Source organism: Cibotium barometz, chromosome 26, assembly GCF_041138505.1.
Source record: "Cibotium barometz isolate CiBa-2024 chromosome 26, ASM4113850v1, whole genome shotgun sequence".
NCBI classification, from domain to species: Eukaryota; Viridiplantae; Streptophyta; class Polypodiopsida; order Cyatheales; family Cibotiaceae; genus Cibotium; species Cibotium barometz.
In genome coordinates this window covers 48,628,664-48,648,473 of record NC_141071.1, presented here as the reverse complement: position 1 = coordinate 48,648,473, position 19,810 = coordinate 48,628,664, and the positions used below count along the sequence as shown (strand labels likewise).

The window sequence follows — 19,810 nt, the reverse complement described above, 5'->3', positions numbered from 1 at the left end:
TCTATTGCATATCACAATGAACCATACAAGGATATAGGCCTTCTTGCATTATCCCACTTTACACATCATCATGCCATGTGGCACTCCCTTTTCCACATTCTTGTATGTGGCTCTCACCTTTCACACATCTTATGTGGCATTCTTCTCCATCCACACACTCAAGATAATATCTAGCACCTCTAGGGTGCATTCACATATGCAACCCCAAGATTCACTCTCACATATTGCACATTGCACATTTCAACACCCCTCCCCAATGTAAACTTGGGTGTGTGCATACAATCTCTCTAATCACTTTGATCAACTTACCTCCTCTCACCCCCATCAATTTGGCATTGCCAATCTCAACACTCCCCCTCAATGCAAATTGGAGTGTTAAACAAGTGTGTGTGCTTGTGCCTAGCCAACCTCGACACAAAGTCTATTTTGAGCCCACTTGCTCACATCAGAACCACTGAGTCCAATTTGAACATAAATGTTCGGGTGGGAACCAACCCATGCGAATGCACCTTGCACGTGCATCGCCTATGCACACTACTACAAAACCATTTTGAGCTTCTTGGTGAGCTCGGGTATGGTTACCCTCATACCATGGGTGAAATCTTACAAAGCCATTTTGGGTAGGGAACCCATGTGTGTGTGAACATCCTCAATCTTCACATATTGTTAACTTTGTTTTTGAAACATGTGAATGAAACCTTTCAAATAAAAAAATGTGTGTGTGCGTGAATCTTCCTTTAAGCTTATAAAAGTATGGAGGTTTGGGTTTATTAAACAATTTAAGGATTGACACCATCTCCATGTACTTTTCTCATTGTCATCTTTAATGACTATTTTGTCGTTTGCACTTTCCTGCATGCTGAACTTTAGACCCACACACATGGTCTTCTTCTCAAAGCTTCCTCCATGGTTGCAAGCTTACGATGCTCTCTTCCTGCTGCTTCTACACTTTTCCATTGTACCTACTGCTCAGCATCTCTTGCCATATGCACAACAGCCTGCATTATCACTGACCACAGTTCATCCTCAACATGAACTTTCCTTTCCCTTACTATAGTAGCTCCTCTATTGTAACTCAGATTTCCATAGCTCTCTATCTATTGAACTTTCTCCTCCAAGAATCACTTTGTATACTTTACACGACTGCCTACTATCACATGACTCCATATCCATAATCTTTGAAACTCTCTTTGATGCGCCACAATAATGCTTCCTCCTTCACAATAAACACCACCGCTTCCTGCAATTTACTATAAGTACATGCTAATTTCTACGCCAAATCCATAAATGCCTTCTTCCTCACTACTCTTGCTCTCCGCAGGCCATGGCAGGTGTGAACCATGATTGTGAGCATCGACCTTCTTCTCCTTGACTACCATTGCTTCTTGAGCTTCAATGGTGAGAGGATCTCCTTATGCTATTAGTCTTCATGCCTCTTGCTTTAACAATATTTCACAAAATTCCAGGAATTATTCCTCCATAGTGCGAGCTCCCTGTAACTTTCAAGTTACCATAGCTCCAAATCTTTGCCTCTTTATAATGCACTTGGCGGTGTTGGCTCTTTGCTTCTCTATACCCAAGTCCTCCATATCTTTGTGAGCCTCCGTAGTGAGGTTCCGTATAGTGAGGTTACCATGGCCATTGACATGACCTTCATGAGCTCCATAATAAGCTTCAAAATATGCATACGCCATCCATGCATGGATCCATCTCCAAGGGTGCTTTAACACAGATTTCTCGCACAAGAAACCATAGGGGATATACCTTGTGAAAGCTTCCTCTTGCTTCCACCAAACATTGCACACACAAGGACTCCCGAACAAGCCCACAACCTCGCTTGCCATAATCTTGACAAGTACACACACCTTCAACATGCTCGTTGCCCAAATGCAGGAGCCATAGTGTGTGAGGATAGATCAATTGAGGCTGTTAAGGTATTCACCTAGTCTTGTTTATTATTTGTGAGGTTTGGGCTGACAAATCAGAACTAGTTAGAAGTTAGTTTGATAGATCATGCACTGCTAATGGTCTAGGTGTCAACTGAAGTCTGTGAGGTCTGGGCTAACAATCAAAAACCAGTTAAAAGTCAGTTTGATAGATCATGCATTACTAATGGTCTAGGTGTCAACTGAAGACTGTGTCTTGTCCGAAAACGAGTCGACTAGGATCAGTTGAAGCTATGCAATATTAAGCCACCATTGAAGAAGCATTAAGTTAAAATTCAAGAGATGGAGACCGATTTAGATTTATTGAGCTCTAGGTTTGCTTCCCCGAGAAGGACAAAGAGACACATAAAGATGAGTTCAAGCAATTACATGTGCAAAGGCAAGACCTATAGATGCAAAAACAATTATAGAAATTATGAGGGAAACCAAGTCTCAGGAAAGCTAAAGGAAGTAGAGCATGATATGTAAGAAAAACAAATTTGATTGTGTTGGATTGATGAAATCGTTTGCTTTAGTTTTAGCTGTCATGTTTTGATGGAGTTTGTTGAAAAGGAACTATGGGTGAAGAGCTAACTTGTGTTGAATCAGAACTGTGTCAATTAGCTTGTGTTTGATTTAACAAGTTCTGAGAGAGGTAGGTTGGTCAACTTTGTGTAAGGATAGATCAATTCAGGCTGTTAAAATATTTTCCTAGTCTTGTTTCACACTTGTGAGGTTTGGGCTGACAATCAACACTAGTCAGAACTCAGTAGGATAGATCTGGCTAGCACTACTAATCAGCACTAGTCAGAACTTAGTAGGATAGATCTGGCACTACTATTGGTCTAAGTGTCAACAACAACTCAAGACCGTGTCTAGTCCAAAAGGGAGCCGGCTAGGATAAGCTGAATCCTAGTAGGAGTTAGTCAGGGTGTTCAAGAGTAGTTTTGGTCTCTTTGTGTTGAAGCAAAATGTGCTAGTCAGCTACTAGTAGGACAGAGGTAGTACTGAATGGAAAGGTATTCCTCAGTCCAGAAGACTGTTAGCAGAGAGCAGAGATGCTGTCAGCTGTGAGTGTTGGAAGGTAAGTCCTGGTGGGGTTTTAAATGTTTTGAGGGGGTTGAAGAGGGTTAGTGGGAGATTGAGGAGAGGAATTCTGATCCTGTTGGGTCGACTCGGTGAGTTTGGTTAGAACAATCAGAATACAGTCAATTGAAATTAGTAGTGTATTTCATGTGGTATCTCTTTGAGATTGGAGCATCTTGAGAGTCAGGGAAAGGTTAGAGGACAGTTTAGTCAGTTGAGTTGAGACAGTTGAGTCAGTCGAATCTCGTTTAGTCACATAAGTGTTAACAGAAGGTCAATAAAGGGTCAGCAAAGCATCTAGTAAGCATCTGAGGTTCTAAGTTTTAGATTAGCTGATGTTTGAGGAATCCTAAGGGAGCCTAGAGGACTCATTTCTGACTGGAGCCTCAGCCAATGTATGATTATTCAAAAGACAGTCAACACCTGATTTGTTAATGTCAGCTAAAAGTATTTCTGGTCAGTTGGTAGTCAGTTGAGGTCAGTTGAAGGGTTCTAAAGGAACACCAAAGTTATTGGAGATGGGAGCTGGCTTGGGAGGATGTCTTGAAGGGGCAACTATATAGTTTTAGGAGTTTGGAGTGTGCTCAAGTGTCTGCCTTTGTCAGCTGAAGCTCAGGGGGACATGAGCTGAAGCCGGAGTGAACTGGTGCCTTCACTTCGTGTTTGTGCTAGGTAGCGGTGCTAGGTGGTAGTTCCCTCTTCATGGTGTTATAGAGGCAGGTCTCCCCACCGACACATCATTGTTTTGGTATCCCCACTGAGGAGGGCTTTGAAGCACACTTTTTATTTATTTTCAACTCTAAAAGTTTTGTGTAGAGAAGATGGCAGCAATCATGACATATTTGGTCTTCCATGGACATGCTCAAGAGGATCTATAGAAAGTTTTGGCAGGGATGGGGCTGGCAGCATTCACCCTTGGGAAGGATAGAGATGTAGATAAGTTGATCTTCGTGTCCTTGTTGAAGGGAGATGTCAAACCATGGATGTAGACATGGAGAGCTCAACTGAATCCAGGACAGGCATATGAAGACATCAAAATGGCCTTGGTGCAGCACTATAAATAGGGAAAATCTCTACATGCTTTGTGGCAGGAAATCTAGAGATTAAAGCATAATGTTACTGATGTGCTTGATAGATTTGTGGACCATTTTTGAGGACCTGTGGGGAAGATGGGACACCTCATTGAGAACAGAGCATCAACCTATTCTTTTGAAGAAAGATATGTTGATCTAGTCCCTTCATGCTGATCTGCAGGAGAAAGTGGAGATGAAGAGACTCAAAACCTTTGAAGAGACTCTAGGTAGTAGTGAATGGTGTTGAGATATCGAGCTCGTCTAGTGAGCCGGTGGACACTGATGACCCGCCTGGGGGATAGGCCCCACACTTACACCACTGGCATGGTTGGTGAGATCTTGGGTGATATGCAGCCAGTGGGATGACAGGCTGTGTGACAACCATTCTAGAGACTGGCATAGTTATAGCGCCAGCTCATTTAGTCAGGTTCACACTATAGAGAACCCGTGTATGTATTTAGTTGAGTACCTTTCATATTGTGTGTACTCTTATTCTTGTATATGGTGTGTTGAGTGTTGAGTAAAGAAGAAGAAGATTTTCAGCCTCTCACCTTGTGTGTTCTCTATTAGGGTTTTGTGAGTGTGTGTGTGTGTGCTTGCAAGAGCTCAAGCTCTCTTCCCCCCTGCATCTTTTCATGGTATCAGAGCCTGGTTCGTGCTAAGGGCTGAGCTACAAGCAAGAGAACCACAGGAAGTGGTACGAGGGTAAGAGCTTCAACTACTCTTCCCTATTTGTGTTGGTGACTACACCCTTGTCGGGAGCTCTACGGGAGGCACCGGCAAACGATCTCTGATTGAGAAGCTTTCTTCGCGGGAGCAAAGCTATAGGGCAACTATACTGTCCTACCAGACTATCGGATGACATTTTCTGGGCCAAAAACGCGTTTCGGGCGTGTCTGGACCTCCGTTTTTCAGAAAGCAGGCGATTTCGAGCACTGCGGGTAAGTCATCGATTCTCTGCAGAACTCTGTTTTAAGAACTGCAGGAAGACAGATTGACTGTGCAGACACTGTGGGTGCTGCAAAGAGGTCTACAGTTGCTATTGGGTGTATGTATGCACATTGAAGTCACTGGTTGTGACATTTGAGTGTACTACAGTACCGCTGCAGAAAATACAACAGTTTGTGTAGAAAAACCAGAGTGCTGTTTCTGGTAAAATTGTGTGTTTGACAAGATGTCAAATGATGGGATAACCCAGATTGTGGCTGAGAAGCTTGATAAGAATAACTTCCATGCTTGGAGGTTCAGGTTGACGAATTTCCTGATGGAAAAAGGCTATTGGGACTACATAGAAGGTGAGCATGAAGAGGCACCGGAGATACCGGATATAAATCCGACTGCTGCAGATGTGAAAGAGTTTAAAGACTAGAACCAAGGAGCCAGGAAGGTTATGTATTGGCTCTCCATTAGTATACAGGACACCATGATTAGGAACATTCAGGATGCCAAGTCCCCCAAGGAGGCGTGGGACACCTTGGTAAAGCTCTATGAAACAAATACCAAGGCACGTAAGATACAGTTGAAGAATGAACTTCATACTGTGGAGAAAAAGAGCATGTCTGTGAATGACTATGCGCTAAAGATAAAGGGTATTGTGGAATCCCTTGCATCTATTGGTGTGTCAGTAGATGATGATGACAAGGTGGAAGTCTGTCTACGTGGTCTTGGGCCACAATACAAGGCGTTCAAGATGTCCATTCAGACTCGAAAAAACATTCCCAACTTTACAAATTTGGTGTCTATGCTGATTATCGAAGAGAAGAGCTTGGGTGAAGACCAACAGTCTTCACAAAGCAAAAACAGTTCAGAGCAACAGGCCTTCTACACGAGTTCAGGAAGAGGACGAGGTAGAGAAGGCCGTGGACGCGGTCAAGGAGGTGGCCGAACAGGTAATCAGAATTATGGCCAGCAGCAGCAGCAACAACAACAGTCCCAGAATCAACAACAACAACAACACGTGGGTGGAAGAGGCAAATTCAGAGGCAGGGGGAGTCAAAGAGGCAGTGGAAATTGGCAAAGGCAATATAATGATGCACGTGAATGCTATTATTGTGGTAAGCCTGGACATATGCAAGCAGAATGTTATAAGAAGCAGGCTGACATGCAAAATGGGAAAGTGCAGCAAAACAACTATGTATCCTCAAGCAGAAATAATGAGGATAATGAAAGGTTGTTTGTTATGCAGCATGTCGTGAATGCCATGTCTGAAAATGTTGATGCAGCACAAAAAGATAATGTATGGTATGTGGATTCAGGCGCTTCGAACCACATGACGAGTCATGGGGAGTGGTTCAAGGAGATGAAAAACTCGGAAAGACCAGGTTTTGTAGAAACAGGGGATGACACTGCTCATCCAATTGCCCATGTTGGAGATGTGCCATTGTCTATGCAGGATGGCAAAGTGAAGTACCTTGCAGATGTACTTCATGTATCGAACATAACAAAGAATCTGGTTTGAGTTGGTCAGATGATTGAGCAAGGTTTGCAGGTTCGGTTCAACCCTGATGGTTATTATGTTGAAGACTTTAAAGACAAGTGCAGGTTGGTTGCAAAAGGTAACAGAGTGGGCAGAATGTTTACATTGAATGTAGACATGCCTGAAATGAGTGCTGCGATGTTTGCAAATGGTTTAGAAATTGTTGCAGACACAAACATTTGGCATTAAAGGATTGGACATGTAAATGTGCAGAGATTGAAGTTTATACAGACAAAAGGAATTGTGACAAGGCTGCCAAAATTTAAAGTGGAAGGTATGCAGAAAATATGTGAAGCATGCCAATTTGGGAAGCAAACAAAGCATGTGTTTTCACTAACAAATATGTGAGCAGAAATGCACTAGATGTTGTGCATTCAGATGGATGGGGTCCTACGAAGACCATATCTATGGGAGGCTGCAGGTATTATGTGACTTTCATTGATGACCACACAAGGAAAGTGTGGGTATATTTCATGAAGGAGAAGAGTGAGGTGTTCACTCACTTTCAGAATTTCAGAGTTTTGGTTGAAAAGCAAACAGGGAAATATGTAAAGTGCCTAAGGTCAGATGGAGGGGGAGAGTACTTCTCCAATGAGTTCTCTAAATTTTTGAAGAAGAATGGTATTCGGAGACAGTTTACATGCAGATACACTCCGCAGCAAAATGGAGTTGCTGAGCGAAAAAACAGGCACATTGCTGAGATTGCGCAAGCATTGATGGAAGAGAAGAATATGCCGCATAGCTATTGGGCTGAGGCTGTTTCTACAGCAGTATACATCATGAACAGGACTCCAACTGCAGCCATACATGATGTAACTCCAGAGGAGAGGTTTACTGGCAGAAAACCAGATTTGTCTCATTTGAAAGTCTTTGGATGCATTGCATATGTGCATGTGCCAGATGAGCTGAGAACTAAGCTGGATCCAAAAGCTGAAAAATGTGTGTTTATTGGATACTCGCTTGAGCAAAAGGGATACAGGTGTTATAAACCTGCTACACGTGAGTTGAGGGTAAGCAGGGATGTTGTCTTTGATGAGATGAGTAGCTGGTATGCTGCTGAAAAAGAAGCTGTTGGGGCTGATGTGAGTGGAAGTGTGGTTGCACAGAATGCAGGTCAGCAATCACAATCTTTGAGTGGACCAGGAGAGTCCTCATCTAGTGGGTCTATTGATAGACCATGGAGTGGCAGGCTGCATCATAATACCAGTCCTGCAAATGTGATTAGTACATCACGTAAAGGAAAAGAGAAAGTGGTTGAGCCCCTTGGTATGCCTGACATTTCTGCAGGGCATTCTCATGTTGATGGAGAGTCTATGGCTCAGATATGAGCCTTGATGATGAGGAGCTTGGGATCCCAACTATGAGAACACCTGGTGTAAAGAAGGCTATGGAAGCCATGAATGAAAAGCTGTGAAGATCAGGGAGAGTGAAGAACCCTGTGCAGAGATTTACATATGATGGTTATGTGGCACATCACTATGCATATATGGCAAAGGTTGTGCAGGTTGTAGAGCCCACATGCATTGATGAGGCTGTTGGAAATGTGTGTTAGGAGAAAGCTATGGATGAGGAGATGGATGCACTATATGGAAATGAAACTTGGGATTTAGTGCAATTGCCTGAAGGTAAGAAAGCCATTGGATACAAGTGGGTGTACAAAGTTAAACATAACAGTGATGGAAGCATAAACAGGTACAAGGCTAGATTGGTAGCCAAAGGATATGCGTAGACATATGGGATTGATTATGAGGAAACTTTTAGCCCAGTTGCCAAGATGGCAACGGTGAGAGTTGTGATAGCAGTGGCTGCGTCAAAGCAATGGTCTTTACATCAGATGGATGTAAAGAATGCATTCTTGCATGGGGATTTGCAAGAAGAGGTGTATATGTTGCAGCCACCTGGTTATGAGGATGTGGGTCACCCCGAGCATGTTTGCAGGTTGAAGAAAGCCTTGTATGGCTTAAAGCAAGCATCAAGAGCATGGTCTGACAAGATTTCTGAATATCTTATCACTATTGGCTTTCATGTAGCCAATGTAGATTTCTCGTTGTATGTGAGACATGGTGATAGAGGAGTTGTGCTTGTTGTCATCTATGTAGATGACTTGATCATTACGGGGGACCATGATGCAGAGATCTTTGATGTAAAGATCTTGCTTAGACAGAAGTTCGAGATGAAGGATCTAAGGGAGCTCAGATATTTCTTGGGCATTGAGGTGATTAGGTCACCACATGGTATTGGATTACTACAGAGACAGTATGGCTTGGACATGTTGTCCAAGTATGGTATGACAGGCTGTAAGCCTATTTCTGTGCCATTGGATCAGAATGGCAAGTTGAGTGCAGATTCAAGAGAGATCTTGGAGGATCCTACTATGTACAGGCGCATAGTAGGAAGTTTGATCTACATGACGATCACCAGACCAGATTTGAGCTATGCTGTTGGGTTGGTGAGTCAGTTTATGCAGGTTTCACGGAAACTGCATTTGGATGTGGTGAGACGCATACTGAGGTATGTGAAGTCTACTTTGCATTGTGGACTATTCTATGAGACTGGGACAGAGATATGTGTACATGGGTACACAGATGCTGATTGGGCTGGTAGTATCTCAGATAGAAGATCTACCAGCCCAATCAGCATCTGGGGGAGCTCAGATATTTCTTGGGCATTGAGGTGATTAGGTCACCACATGGTATTGGATTACTACAGAGACAGTATGGCTTGGACATGTTGTCCAAGTATGGTATGACAGGCTGTAAGCCTATTTCTGTGCCATTGGATCAGAATGGCAAGTTGAGTGCAGATTCAGGAGAGATCTTGGAGGATCCTACTATGTACAGGCGCATAGTAGGAAGTTTGATCTACATGACGATCACCAGACCAGATTTGAGCTATGCTGTTGGGTTGGTGAGTCAGTTTATGCAGGTTTCACGGAAACTGCATTTGGATGCGGTGAGACGCATACTGAGGTATGTGAAGTCTACTTTGCATTGTGGACTATTCTATGAGACTGGGACAGAGATATGTGTACATGGGTACACAGATGCTGATTGGGCTGGTAGTATCTCAGATAGAAGATCTACCAGTGGATTCATGTTTTCTCTGGGGAGTGCTGCTGTGACTTGGAGCAGCAAGAAGCAGCATACGTTTGCTCTATCCAGTACTACAGAGGCTGAGTACAGAGGAGCTGCTATGGCAGCATGTGAGGTAGCTTGGTTGAGAAAGCTACTTGCAGATTTGGGTCTATCAGTGGATAGACAAGTTGTCATTTTCTATGACAACATTAGCAGTATACAGTTGGCCAGGAACCCAGTCTTTCATGCTCGTACGAAGCACATAGAGGTCCACTACCACTTCGTCAGAGAGAAGGTCTTGGCAGGAGATCTTGACCTTGTTTATGTCAGCACAGAGGATCAGGTAGCTGATATCTTCACCAAAGCATTGGGTATAGAGAAGCTCCGCAGATTCAGGGCTTTTCTTGGTGTACATGAGATGGAGTTGAGCTCGAGGGGGAGTGTTGAGATATCGAGCTCGTCTAGTGAGGCGGTGGACACTGATGACTCGCCGCCTGGGGGATAGGCCCCACACTTACACCACTGGCATGGTTGGTGAGATCTTGGGTGATATGCGGCCAATGGTGGGATGACAGGCTGTGTGACAGCCATTCTAGAGACTGGCATAGTTATTGCGCCAGCTCATTTAGTCGGGTTCACACTATAGAGAACCCGTGTATGTATTTGGTTGAGTACCTTTCATATTGTGTGTACTCTTATTCTTGTATATGGTGTGTTGAGTGTTGAGTAAAGAAGAAGAAGATTTTCATCCTCTCACCTTGTGTATTCTCTATTAGGGTTTTGTGAGTGTGTGTGTGTGCTTGCAAGAGCTCAAGCTCTCTTCCCCCCTGCATCTTTTCAAATGGAATATCTAGCTTAGTACTACGAGGTGAGAGTTTACTCATAGTTTACTAAACTAGAGATTCCATTCACTATTACCTAGATTTATGGGTGTTGTTTTGAATGGAGCAACCATCACTACAACATAAACCCCTCATAGCAATCACCGTTTTCATTTCTACAGGTGTCAATACTAGGCATCGCGTGTGCGACACCCATAGCGCCGATCCGGCATCTCATAAACTATGTTTTTGCATCATTTACGAGACACCCACAGTATGGCATAAACAACACCTACTATATGGGCATCCTGTAATGACAGTGCATTAAAAATTAAATAGTGTGTCATGTACGCTAAAAGGTTTATTGTGCTCAAAGAACATGCCCAATTGATATGTCCACCCCAAACGCAAGAATAAGAAAAAAGGCATTGACTATGGTTAGAAACCTTATGAAATAGATGATTGCTGTGTGGTCAAGTGGATTTGTGCAGGTGCATGAATGAAAAAGGAAAGCACATGGGAAAACAAGTGAATGAGTAAGCCGAGGGTGTAACTTTTCAGAAGAATCAAAGGCGACAAATGAGTTGAAGAAGTTGAAAAGGGGGCAAAAGTTTTGAAGGGTGGGAGAAGAGAGGTGCGAGTCCTGTAGAAACCAAGAGATGTTGGGTGAGGGATTTCTGTGGAAGTTTGTTGTGACTTTTTGTTTGAGAAGGAGATGACACGGATTTTGTTTGAGTAGACTTGAGTTTTCACAGAGCAGAGGTTGAAAAGGTGAGAGGGTCTTGTAGGTGGTTGGTTCCCTAGGACCTCTAAGGCTATAATTCTTTTGGAACTTGGACCAGGTCTCAAAGTCTTATTCAATGGTTCTTTGTCATATTTGTTGGGTAGAAGTCTATAGAGTGTAGTTGCAGCTCAGTTTGTTTTTGGTTCTTTGTGGAGTTGAGAACACAGGATTTTTGTTGGGGATAATTGTGTGGAAGTCCCTTGGTTTTGTGGTGCTTTTATATGTTTTGTGTTAAATCTCCAAATCTCAAGGGTGTTTAGATTGGCTTAGTTTTATATATACATATGGAAGTCTGATTGTGTTGGATTGATGAAATATTCTGCTTTGGTTTTAGCTGTGATGTTTTAATGGAGGTTTTTGAAAAGGAACAATTGTGAGTGAAGAGCTGACTTGTGTTGAATCAGAACTGTGTCAGTTAGTTTGTATTTGAGTCAACAAGTTGTCATAGAGGTAGCTTGGTCAACTATGTGTCACGATAGATTAGTTGAGGCTATTAAAGTATTGTCCTAGTCTTGTTTAACACTTGTGAGGTTTGGGCTGATTATCCGAACTAGTCAGAACTCAATAGGATAGATCTGGCACACTGCTAATGGTCTAAGTGTCAATGACTTAAGACCGTGTTGTCTGGTGAGAAGGGAGTCAGCTAGGATCAGCTAAAGCCCAATAGGAGCCAGTCGTGGGTGTTCAGGAGTAGTTTTGGTCTCTTTATGTTGAAGAGGAAAGTCTTGAGTCAAGTCTACCAGTCAGAGGCAGTATTGAATGGAAAGGTATTCTTGAGTTAGAAGACTGTCAACAGATAGCAGCAGAGCTGTTGTAAGCTGTGAGTGTGGGGAGGTGAGTCTTGGTGGGGTTTTGAGTGTTTTGAGAGCTTAAGAGGATCAGTGGACACAGAGGAGAGGAAATGGTAGTCAAGGAGAAGAAGGTCGATGCTCACAATCATGGTTCACACCTGCCATGGCCTGCGGAGAGCAAGAGTAGTGAGGAAGAAGGCATTTATGGATGTGGCGCAGAAATTAGCATGTACCTATAGTAAATTGCAGGAAGCGGTGGTGTTTATTGTGAAGGAGGAAGCACTATTGTGGCGCATCAAAGAGAGTTTCAAAGATTATGGATATGGAGTCATGTGATAGGCAATCATGTAAAGTATACAAAGTGATTCTTGGAGGAGAAAGTTCAATGGATACAGAGCTATGGAAATCTGAGTTACAATAGAGGAGCTACTATAGTAAGGGAAAGGAAAGTTCACGTTGAGGGTGAACCGTGGTTAGTGATAATGCGGGCTGTTGTGCATATGGCAAGAGATGCTGAGCAGTAGGTACAATGGAAAAGTGTAGAAGCAGCAGGAAGAGAGCATCGTAAGCTTGCAACCTTGAAGGAAGCTTTGAGAAGAAGACCATGTGTGTGGGTCCAAAGTTCAGCATGCAGGAAAGTGCAAACGACAAAATAGTCATTAAAGATGACAATGACAAAAGTGCATGGAGATGGTGTCAATCCTTAAATTGTTTAATAAACCCAAACCTCCATACTTTTATAAGCTTAAAGGAAGATTCACACACACACACACATTTTTTTATTTGAAAGGTTTCATTCACATGTTTCAAAAACAAAGTTAACAATATGTGAAGATTGAGGATGTTCACACACACATGGGTCCCCTGCCCAAAATGGCTTTGTAAGATTTCACCCATGGTATGAGGGTAACCATACCCGAGCTCACCAAGAAGCTCAATGGTTTTGTAGTAGTGTGCATAGGCGATGCACGTGCAAGGTGCATTCGCATGGGTTGGTTCCCACCTGAACATTTATGTTCAAATTGGACTCAGTGGTGGGCTCAAAATAGACTTTGTGTCTAGGTTGGCTAGGCACAAGCACACACACTTGTTTAACACTCCAATTTGCATTGAGGGGGAGTGTTGAGATTGGTAATGCCAAATTGATGGGGGTGAGAGGAGGTAAGTTGATCAAAGTGATTAGAGAGATTGTATGCACACACCCAAGTTTACATTGAGGAGGGTGTTGAAATGTGCAATGTGCAATGTGTGAGAGTGAATCTTGGGCTTGCATATGTGAATGCACCCTAGAGGTGCTAGATATTATCTTGAGTGTGTGGATGGAGAAGAATGCCACATAAGATGTGTGAAAGGTGAGAGCCACATACAAGAATGTGTGAAAGGTGAGAGCCACATACAAGAATGTGGAAAAGGGAGTGCCACATGGCATGATAATGTGTAAAGTGGGATAATGCTAGAAGGCTTATATTCTTGTATGGTTCATTGTGATATGCAATAGAGAACAGTTATTGTTGAGTGTGCAATCTCTCTTCCTCTAGTCATGGAGTTTCTTGTGTGGTTTAATCCACCTTAATTTTATGCTTAATATATGTTTATCCACTGTGATCAATCCCATATTAGGATTGTTAACATTTCAATGCTTCTATAACTTGTTTGGGGAAAGGCTTCTCTCCCCTACTCACACTGGTAAGTAGCATAGATTCAATCATGAAAGTTTTTCCCTCTCCTTGAGGCCCATTTGGTGCAATCTCGCCCTTTAGAATGCAAAAGATCAAACGGTCATTAATTTCAAAGAAGCTCTTTGATCTACCTTAAAACTTTTGCCCTATCCTTGAGCCATTTGGTATAATCTCACCCTTGAGGTATTTGGCATTTAATCTCACCATTGAGCCATTTGGCATAATGTGAACTTGGGAATGCAAAAGATCAAGCACTCATTAATTGCAGAGAAGTTGTGTGAGTCATTTGGCACAATCTGACCCTTTGGAATGCTAAAGATGAAGCGCTCATTAATTGTAGAGAAGCTCTTTGATTCTCCTTTTGCTTTTGTTGACACATGGGGGATTGAGCGATGTTCAACGACCATATCGTCAAGTTACGTTAACATTTAAGCGTCACTCAAGTGAAGGGTTGTTCCCACATCGCAGGATACAAAATACCATTGTCGACCAACATTCCCCAGATGCGGGTCAAAAAGCACCGAAGAAAAGTTAGGCGTGTTAAAATACCTTGGATTTTTGTATCGCAGATAAACATAAAAGACAATGTGGGAACAAGCCCTTAGAACTTTGGTGTGGGCATAATCGCTGACGTATATATATATGTATATATATATATATAGAGAGAGAGAGAGAGAGAGAGAGAGAGAGAGAGTAATACCACGTTTTGGTAGAGTCGACTCTCGAGCGCCGCAAACAGCCGCCGCCCGGGTCGTGTTTGTATTGGTCAACATTCAAATCAGATCCTGTTTTGTATTGGTCAACATTCAAATCAGATCCTGGTTTTATAACAAGGCAGCATGATGATGCGGACAGTGCACAACAATCAAGCGACTTTCGAAATCTCTGTCTCCCTCTCCTGTGCGCTATCTGCAGGGCCTGATTCCATACACGCTAGCAGTACTCTTAGGCCACAATACTCCCATTACAGACACGCTAGCAGCTGCACTCAACAGGCAGCCTTCCGATGGCGTCAAGGCCACAAGACAAGTGCATGATCACGAGCGTCGTGTTTCTAGTAGTAGCGCTGATATTCAGAGGCGCAGCCGCCGCACGTCCTTTTAGCCTCATGCCGTCTCTGGAGTACTACGTGCAGGTGGAGCAGGGCGGGCAGGATCTGGGCGTTCTCATCCCGGCCATTGACAGCACCACCATCAATAGCTTTGGCCGCACGGAGCTCTTTGCCTTCAACGTGACAGAGGGCGCTGACGCGTCTTCCAAGCAGCTGGGCTTCATCCGGGGCTACAACGTCCAGGCCAGCTACACCTCCGCTGCCCACGGCGTGGAGGTCGAGGTTCTCTCTTACGACGATGGCTCCCTCAACGGCACCATCAGCCTGCAGGGCCTCATCAACGCTGGAACCAACGAGATCGCCATAGTGGGCGGCACCGGTGACTTTCGAGGTGTGCGAGGCTACGGAATCGTCACCCAGCTCAAGTCCTCCGCTACCCTTGTCCTCTTCCATCACGACCTCCGCTTCCTCTAGGAGCTAGCAAGCTTTTCAAAAACAAACACACACCCTCCCCAACAAATAAAAATGTAAAGAGTTACACTCATTAAAATGTAACTCATGAGAACAAACACAGCCCCCCAAACAAATAAAAATGTAAAGCATTTACACTTTCTCTCTTCTTCTTTTTCACCTCATAAAAACACCATTCTTATCCCATTGTTAAGAGACATCTTGTGATGGATATCATATTTCCAGCATTTTTGTGAAGCAGTCACTCTCTTCTCTACTACATATTCTCTCTCAAGCTTTGCCATTCACTTGAGCATTGAGGGTTTTCTACCCGCCTGGCCACTACAGGTAGCCAAGCTAAGGAAAATCCTCACGCCATCATTAGTAGTCTTTGTTTCTTGGATTGGTGTTCAAGAAGTTGGACATGGAAAAACCTAGTCTTTCTTTCATTTAATCATGCTAAATGCCTCACTTGCATTCTTTTATTAAGAGACAAAAATGCAAGGTACCAAGTATCTTGCATTTAATCATGCTTAATTCCTCAAGTGTCTCACTTGCATTCTATTATTGAGATACAAAAATGTTAGGTGTTTTGGTTTTATCTAAATGAAGAATGCACCACAAATTTCTTGAGTGGTGCAAGAAGAAAGGTAAGTATGGGTATGCACTATAAAATGATCAAGCTAATTGAGCCTATTAATGAACCTAGTATAAATCCCATGATCCAAGTTGATCCTGTTCCATGGCAACAAAGCTAGTGATACCCTCCCATTGTAGGAATATGGATGTGGTGAAAAACAAATCTTCCACTACAACATAAAGCAAGCATAGATGCACAAGTTACGGGGGCGTGTAGAAAATTGGCTATGAGGGTTTGGGGTACAAACCTCACAAGCTCCCCCATCTTATAAATCGTCTCTCGCACTTCGTGGGATGCACAATTGGAAATGCTTGTAGGAAGAATGAACTATAAACATTTATACGCCATGATTAGAAATATCATGATTGAACAAGTTAAATACAAACAACTTCAATGTTTCACTTACTTGAAGCATCTTGTGCCAATCATGGGACTTCAAGCCATATAATTGCTCAACACCTCTCTTCTTTGTCTTTGTGAAGGCACCTTTTAAACACCTCATGCACCTCGTTGGAGTACGGAATATAGTAATGGCATCTTTCACCAACTTCTCCTCCTTCTTTGTTAATATCCAAAGTGCTCGAGGTAGAATTGTCTTCCCATTTGGTCCCTCTCGTGGCCAAGCTCTTTGCATCCTCTCTATGCTTTGTAGATCCTCTCGTACAAGCAAGGAGTCCCGTGTTCCTCTGAACTGCTCCCAAACGTTAGAGGCGACATTCTTAAAGATGTGTATTGGATCAAGAAGATGGTTGATTTTGAGGCTCGTCCAATATGGTAGGCGAAAGAAGATAGAGTACCTTATCAAATAACAACAAATATTAAGAGGATTATCTTTTCATCCAAAGCTTGTATTGGAATTCTATGTCAAAGATATATTACCTATTCATGCCGAGGGGAGGAGGACTTTCCACTCCATTCCATAATGCTTTCCAATCTCCCATGCTTAGTGGATGTGGAGAGATTCCCATCCAAGAACGAAAAAATTTGGGATGATGATGAGGGATAAATCGATGATGATTCTCATATATCACTTTCTTCAAGCTCTTTGGCCTAGATGCCACCAATGATGGACCACAAATAGAGCATGCATGGTATCCAGATGTGGAGAGACCTAAACAACATAGACATTCAAGCATGTCAAAAAACAATACAATGATAATAAAGAATCATCATGAATAGAAACCCATTTGACTCACCTGAACACTCGCCCCATAACCAGGAAAGTCATGCATCCTCCACATTAAGATGGCCTTCAAGAGAAAGTCTCATGAAGATGGAGGCCGATATATGTCATGCACATGGATACCTCTCCAAAGTATCTCAAGCTCATTAATCAAGGGCTCAAGATATATATCCATATTCTTTACCTTATGTTTCCCAGGAATGAGAAGGAATAACATGACATGTCCTTTCTTTATTGCCATGGATGGAGGAATGTTGTAGTTCACCATACCACTGGCCATATACTATATGAGGTGCTCTTGATTCCAAAAGGATTAACACCATGCATACCCAATGCAAGTCTCAAATGTCTAGACTCTTCCTTGAAGCTTGGCCAGATTTACTCGATGTGCTTCCATGCAGGAGTGTCTGCAGGGATTCTCATCTTTCCATCATTGGATCGATGAGAGGAATGCCATGACATGAGCTCTGTAATAGATTTGCACTTGAACACATGTTGGATGCGAGGAATGATGGAAAAATGTCGCAACACCTTACGCGGCACATGTAGACCTTTAAGGTCCTCTCGATATCTTGACTCTCCCACAAATAGAACATGTATCCCACGGAAGAGAACACAATCATTGACACATGCATGAATGCGAGTATAATCCAAGCCTCCAAGAGATGTCACAAAGCGCCTTGCTTGGTCTCTTGAGGTTGGCAATTTATTCTCCTTTGGAAGCATCTTCGACAAAAGCCTATCAACAAAACAATCAAATACATTAATATAAAAAATAATTGCTTCTTATTATATATCTATAATGGAAGTAGACAATTTATGAAAGTAGAAAACTCACTTGAGAAGTGCATTCAAACTTGCATTGCTCCATCCATAGATTGTTTGCAAGTTGAGAAACTCGAGAGCAGTGCGTAGAATGGAATATGTGCATCCCTTAAATGGTGGGGTCCAAGCTGCGTTATAAAGGCGATCATATTCCATGGCTTTTTCATTTTGACTACGCTCATTGGTAAATAGAAAACGTACCATATCTTCTAAAACCTCTTCCTCCATCTCATGAGGAAAGGGTGGTGGGCTTATATCTCCATCATTCCAATCCTCCACCACTTCTAGGTTTTGTGAAGTCTCTGCCATTTCTCTATGACGCTTGGCCTCTTGTTGACGCCACCTATGAGTTAACATAGAAGGGTGCGGTGCATTATCCTGCACACGAGTATTTCAATGTGAGTCTCCACATTGAATACTAATTCTTAAATAAATTCTTACAATATAAGCAAAGTATACTTACCATTGACCCCGTCGGTTCCCATTTTTCATACATTGAAATGTGATTCATCGTCGTAATGCTACGTTGTCGACGCATACATCCTCGATAACGACGATCACACATACATTTTATTTTTGTTGCAACCAACGATCTCGATTTTGAACATGAAGGGACTCATCACTAGAAGAACTGATTGATGAAGACATCCTGCATATTCAAAAAAAGAATAAATTATTTTAATCTTTCTATATGTGTTTAAAAACTATTATGTTTCGCATCTATAAACACATCTACAAGCGCGTTTATAAATGCATCTACTCTACAGAATAGATGCATTTCTAGATGCATTTTTAGACGCGTGTACAGACGCGTTTATAGACGTAAAAATAGACGTACACTGTGGCAAGAAAGATCAAAAATTGAACCCGAGAGTGTTTTGCCAGTAGTTTGACAAAATGTAGTTCTTCCAAAAAGCATCCTGCCTTATTTCTAACCTCTCTCACCCTCTCAAGCTTCTAACCCTCTTTTGATTATATTATATTTTCTTCATATTTGATTACTAATCTTTTGTATGTATGCATTACTAATCTTCTTAATATTTTCTTGGTTTGTATGTATGCATTACTAATCGTTTCGTCACTCTTTTGTTGGTTTTGTATGTCCTCTAATCCTCTCTTTCAACATCACGAAAAAGAGGTAAGTGATTTCATATCTTTCCTCTCTTTCTTCTATTATTGTTTCACCCTTGGGTGCTGGGGTTTTTCTTTGTTGGTTTACCCATAAGCTTTATGCATAATGCTCGTGCATGCTTTATGCATAATGCCTCATGCTTAAGGCCTTATGCTTAAGTGTTATGCTTTATGCATAAGGCCTCATGCTTAAGCTTTATGCATATGCTTTAAGCCTTATGCTTTAAGCCCATGCATAAGCCTTATGATTTAAGCCTTATGCTTTAAGCCTTATGCTTCATGCTTAAGCCTTAAAGTCAATATTAGGTAATTTAAAAAAAATCTCACATTCTGGGAATCAATTACTCCATATAGTTTTGGACATATCTTAAACATACTAACTTCAAATTTGTCGGAGATCATAGATTTAGATTCTACTCTTCAAGATCTTTCCGATGATATGTCACATGAGGGGGTTTTGACAAACTTTTGGACAAGTTCACCATGTTTCCATTTTTCAAATGGGAATGGGATTTTTCCCAAATTATCTAATATGGTGTTCTTATGCTTTAAGCCTTATGCTTCATGCTTTAAGCCTTATGAATAAACCTTATGCTTTAAGCCCATGCATAAGACTTATGCTTTAAGCTTTATGCATAAGCTTTATGCCTTATGCTTTAATCTTTATGCATAAACCTGACGCATAAGTTTTATGCTTTATGCCTTATACATAAGCTTTATGCTTTATGCCTTATGGCCTTATGCATGCATAAGCTTTATGGAACCGGGAAGTCTTCATTTCATAATATTTTTTTAATAATTTCTTTATTTGTATAGATGTG

At 42.2% G+C, this 19,810-nt stretch overlaps 1 protein-coding gene and 1 pseudogene across 1 annotated transcript; one reads left to right on the top strand and one right to left on the bottom strand.

Annotated features, from left to right (window-relative positions):
• Positions 1-14,581: 14,581 nt before the first annotated feature.
• LOC147624055 (uncharacterized) lies at positions 14,582-15,494 on the top strand. The gene has a single exon (XM_086820934.1). The coding sequence runs from the start codon at positions 14,716-14,718 to the stop codon at positions 15,232-15,234; it is 519 nt and encodes a 172-aa protein (XP_086677060.1). The 5' UTR covers positions 14,582-14,715; the 3' UTR covers positions 15,235-15,494.
• A 1,231-nt stretch (positions 15,495-16,725) lies between these two features.
• On the bottom strand, positions 16,726-18,369 carry LOC147624054 (uncharacterized; annotated as a pseudogene).
• Positions 18,370-19,810: the final 1,441 nt, after the last annotated feature.

Bases quoted from the DNA above. Each gene is read 5' to 3' on its own strand.
- LOC147624055 (XM_086820934.1), top strand. From the start codon at position 14,716: ATGGCGTCAAGGCCACAAGACAAGTGCATGATCACGAGCGTCGTGTTT.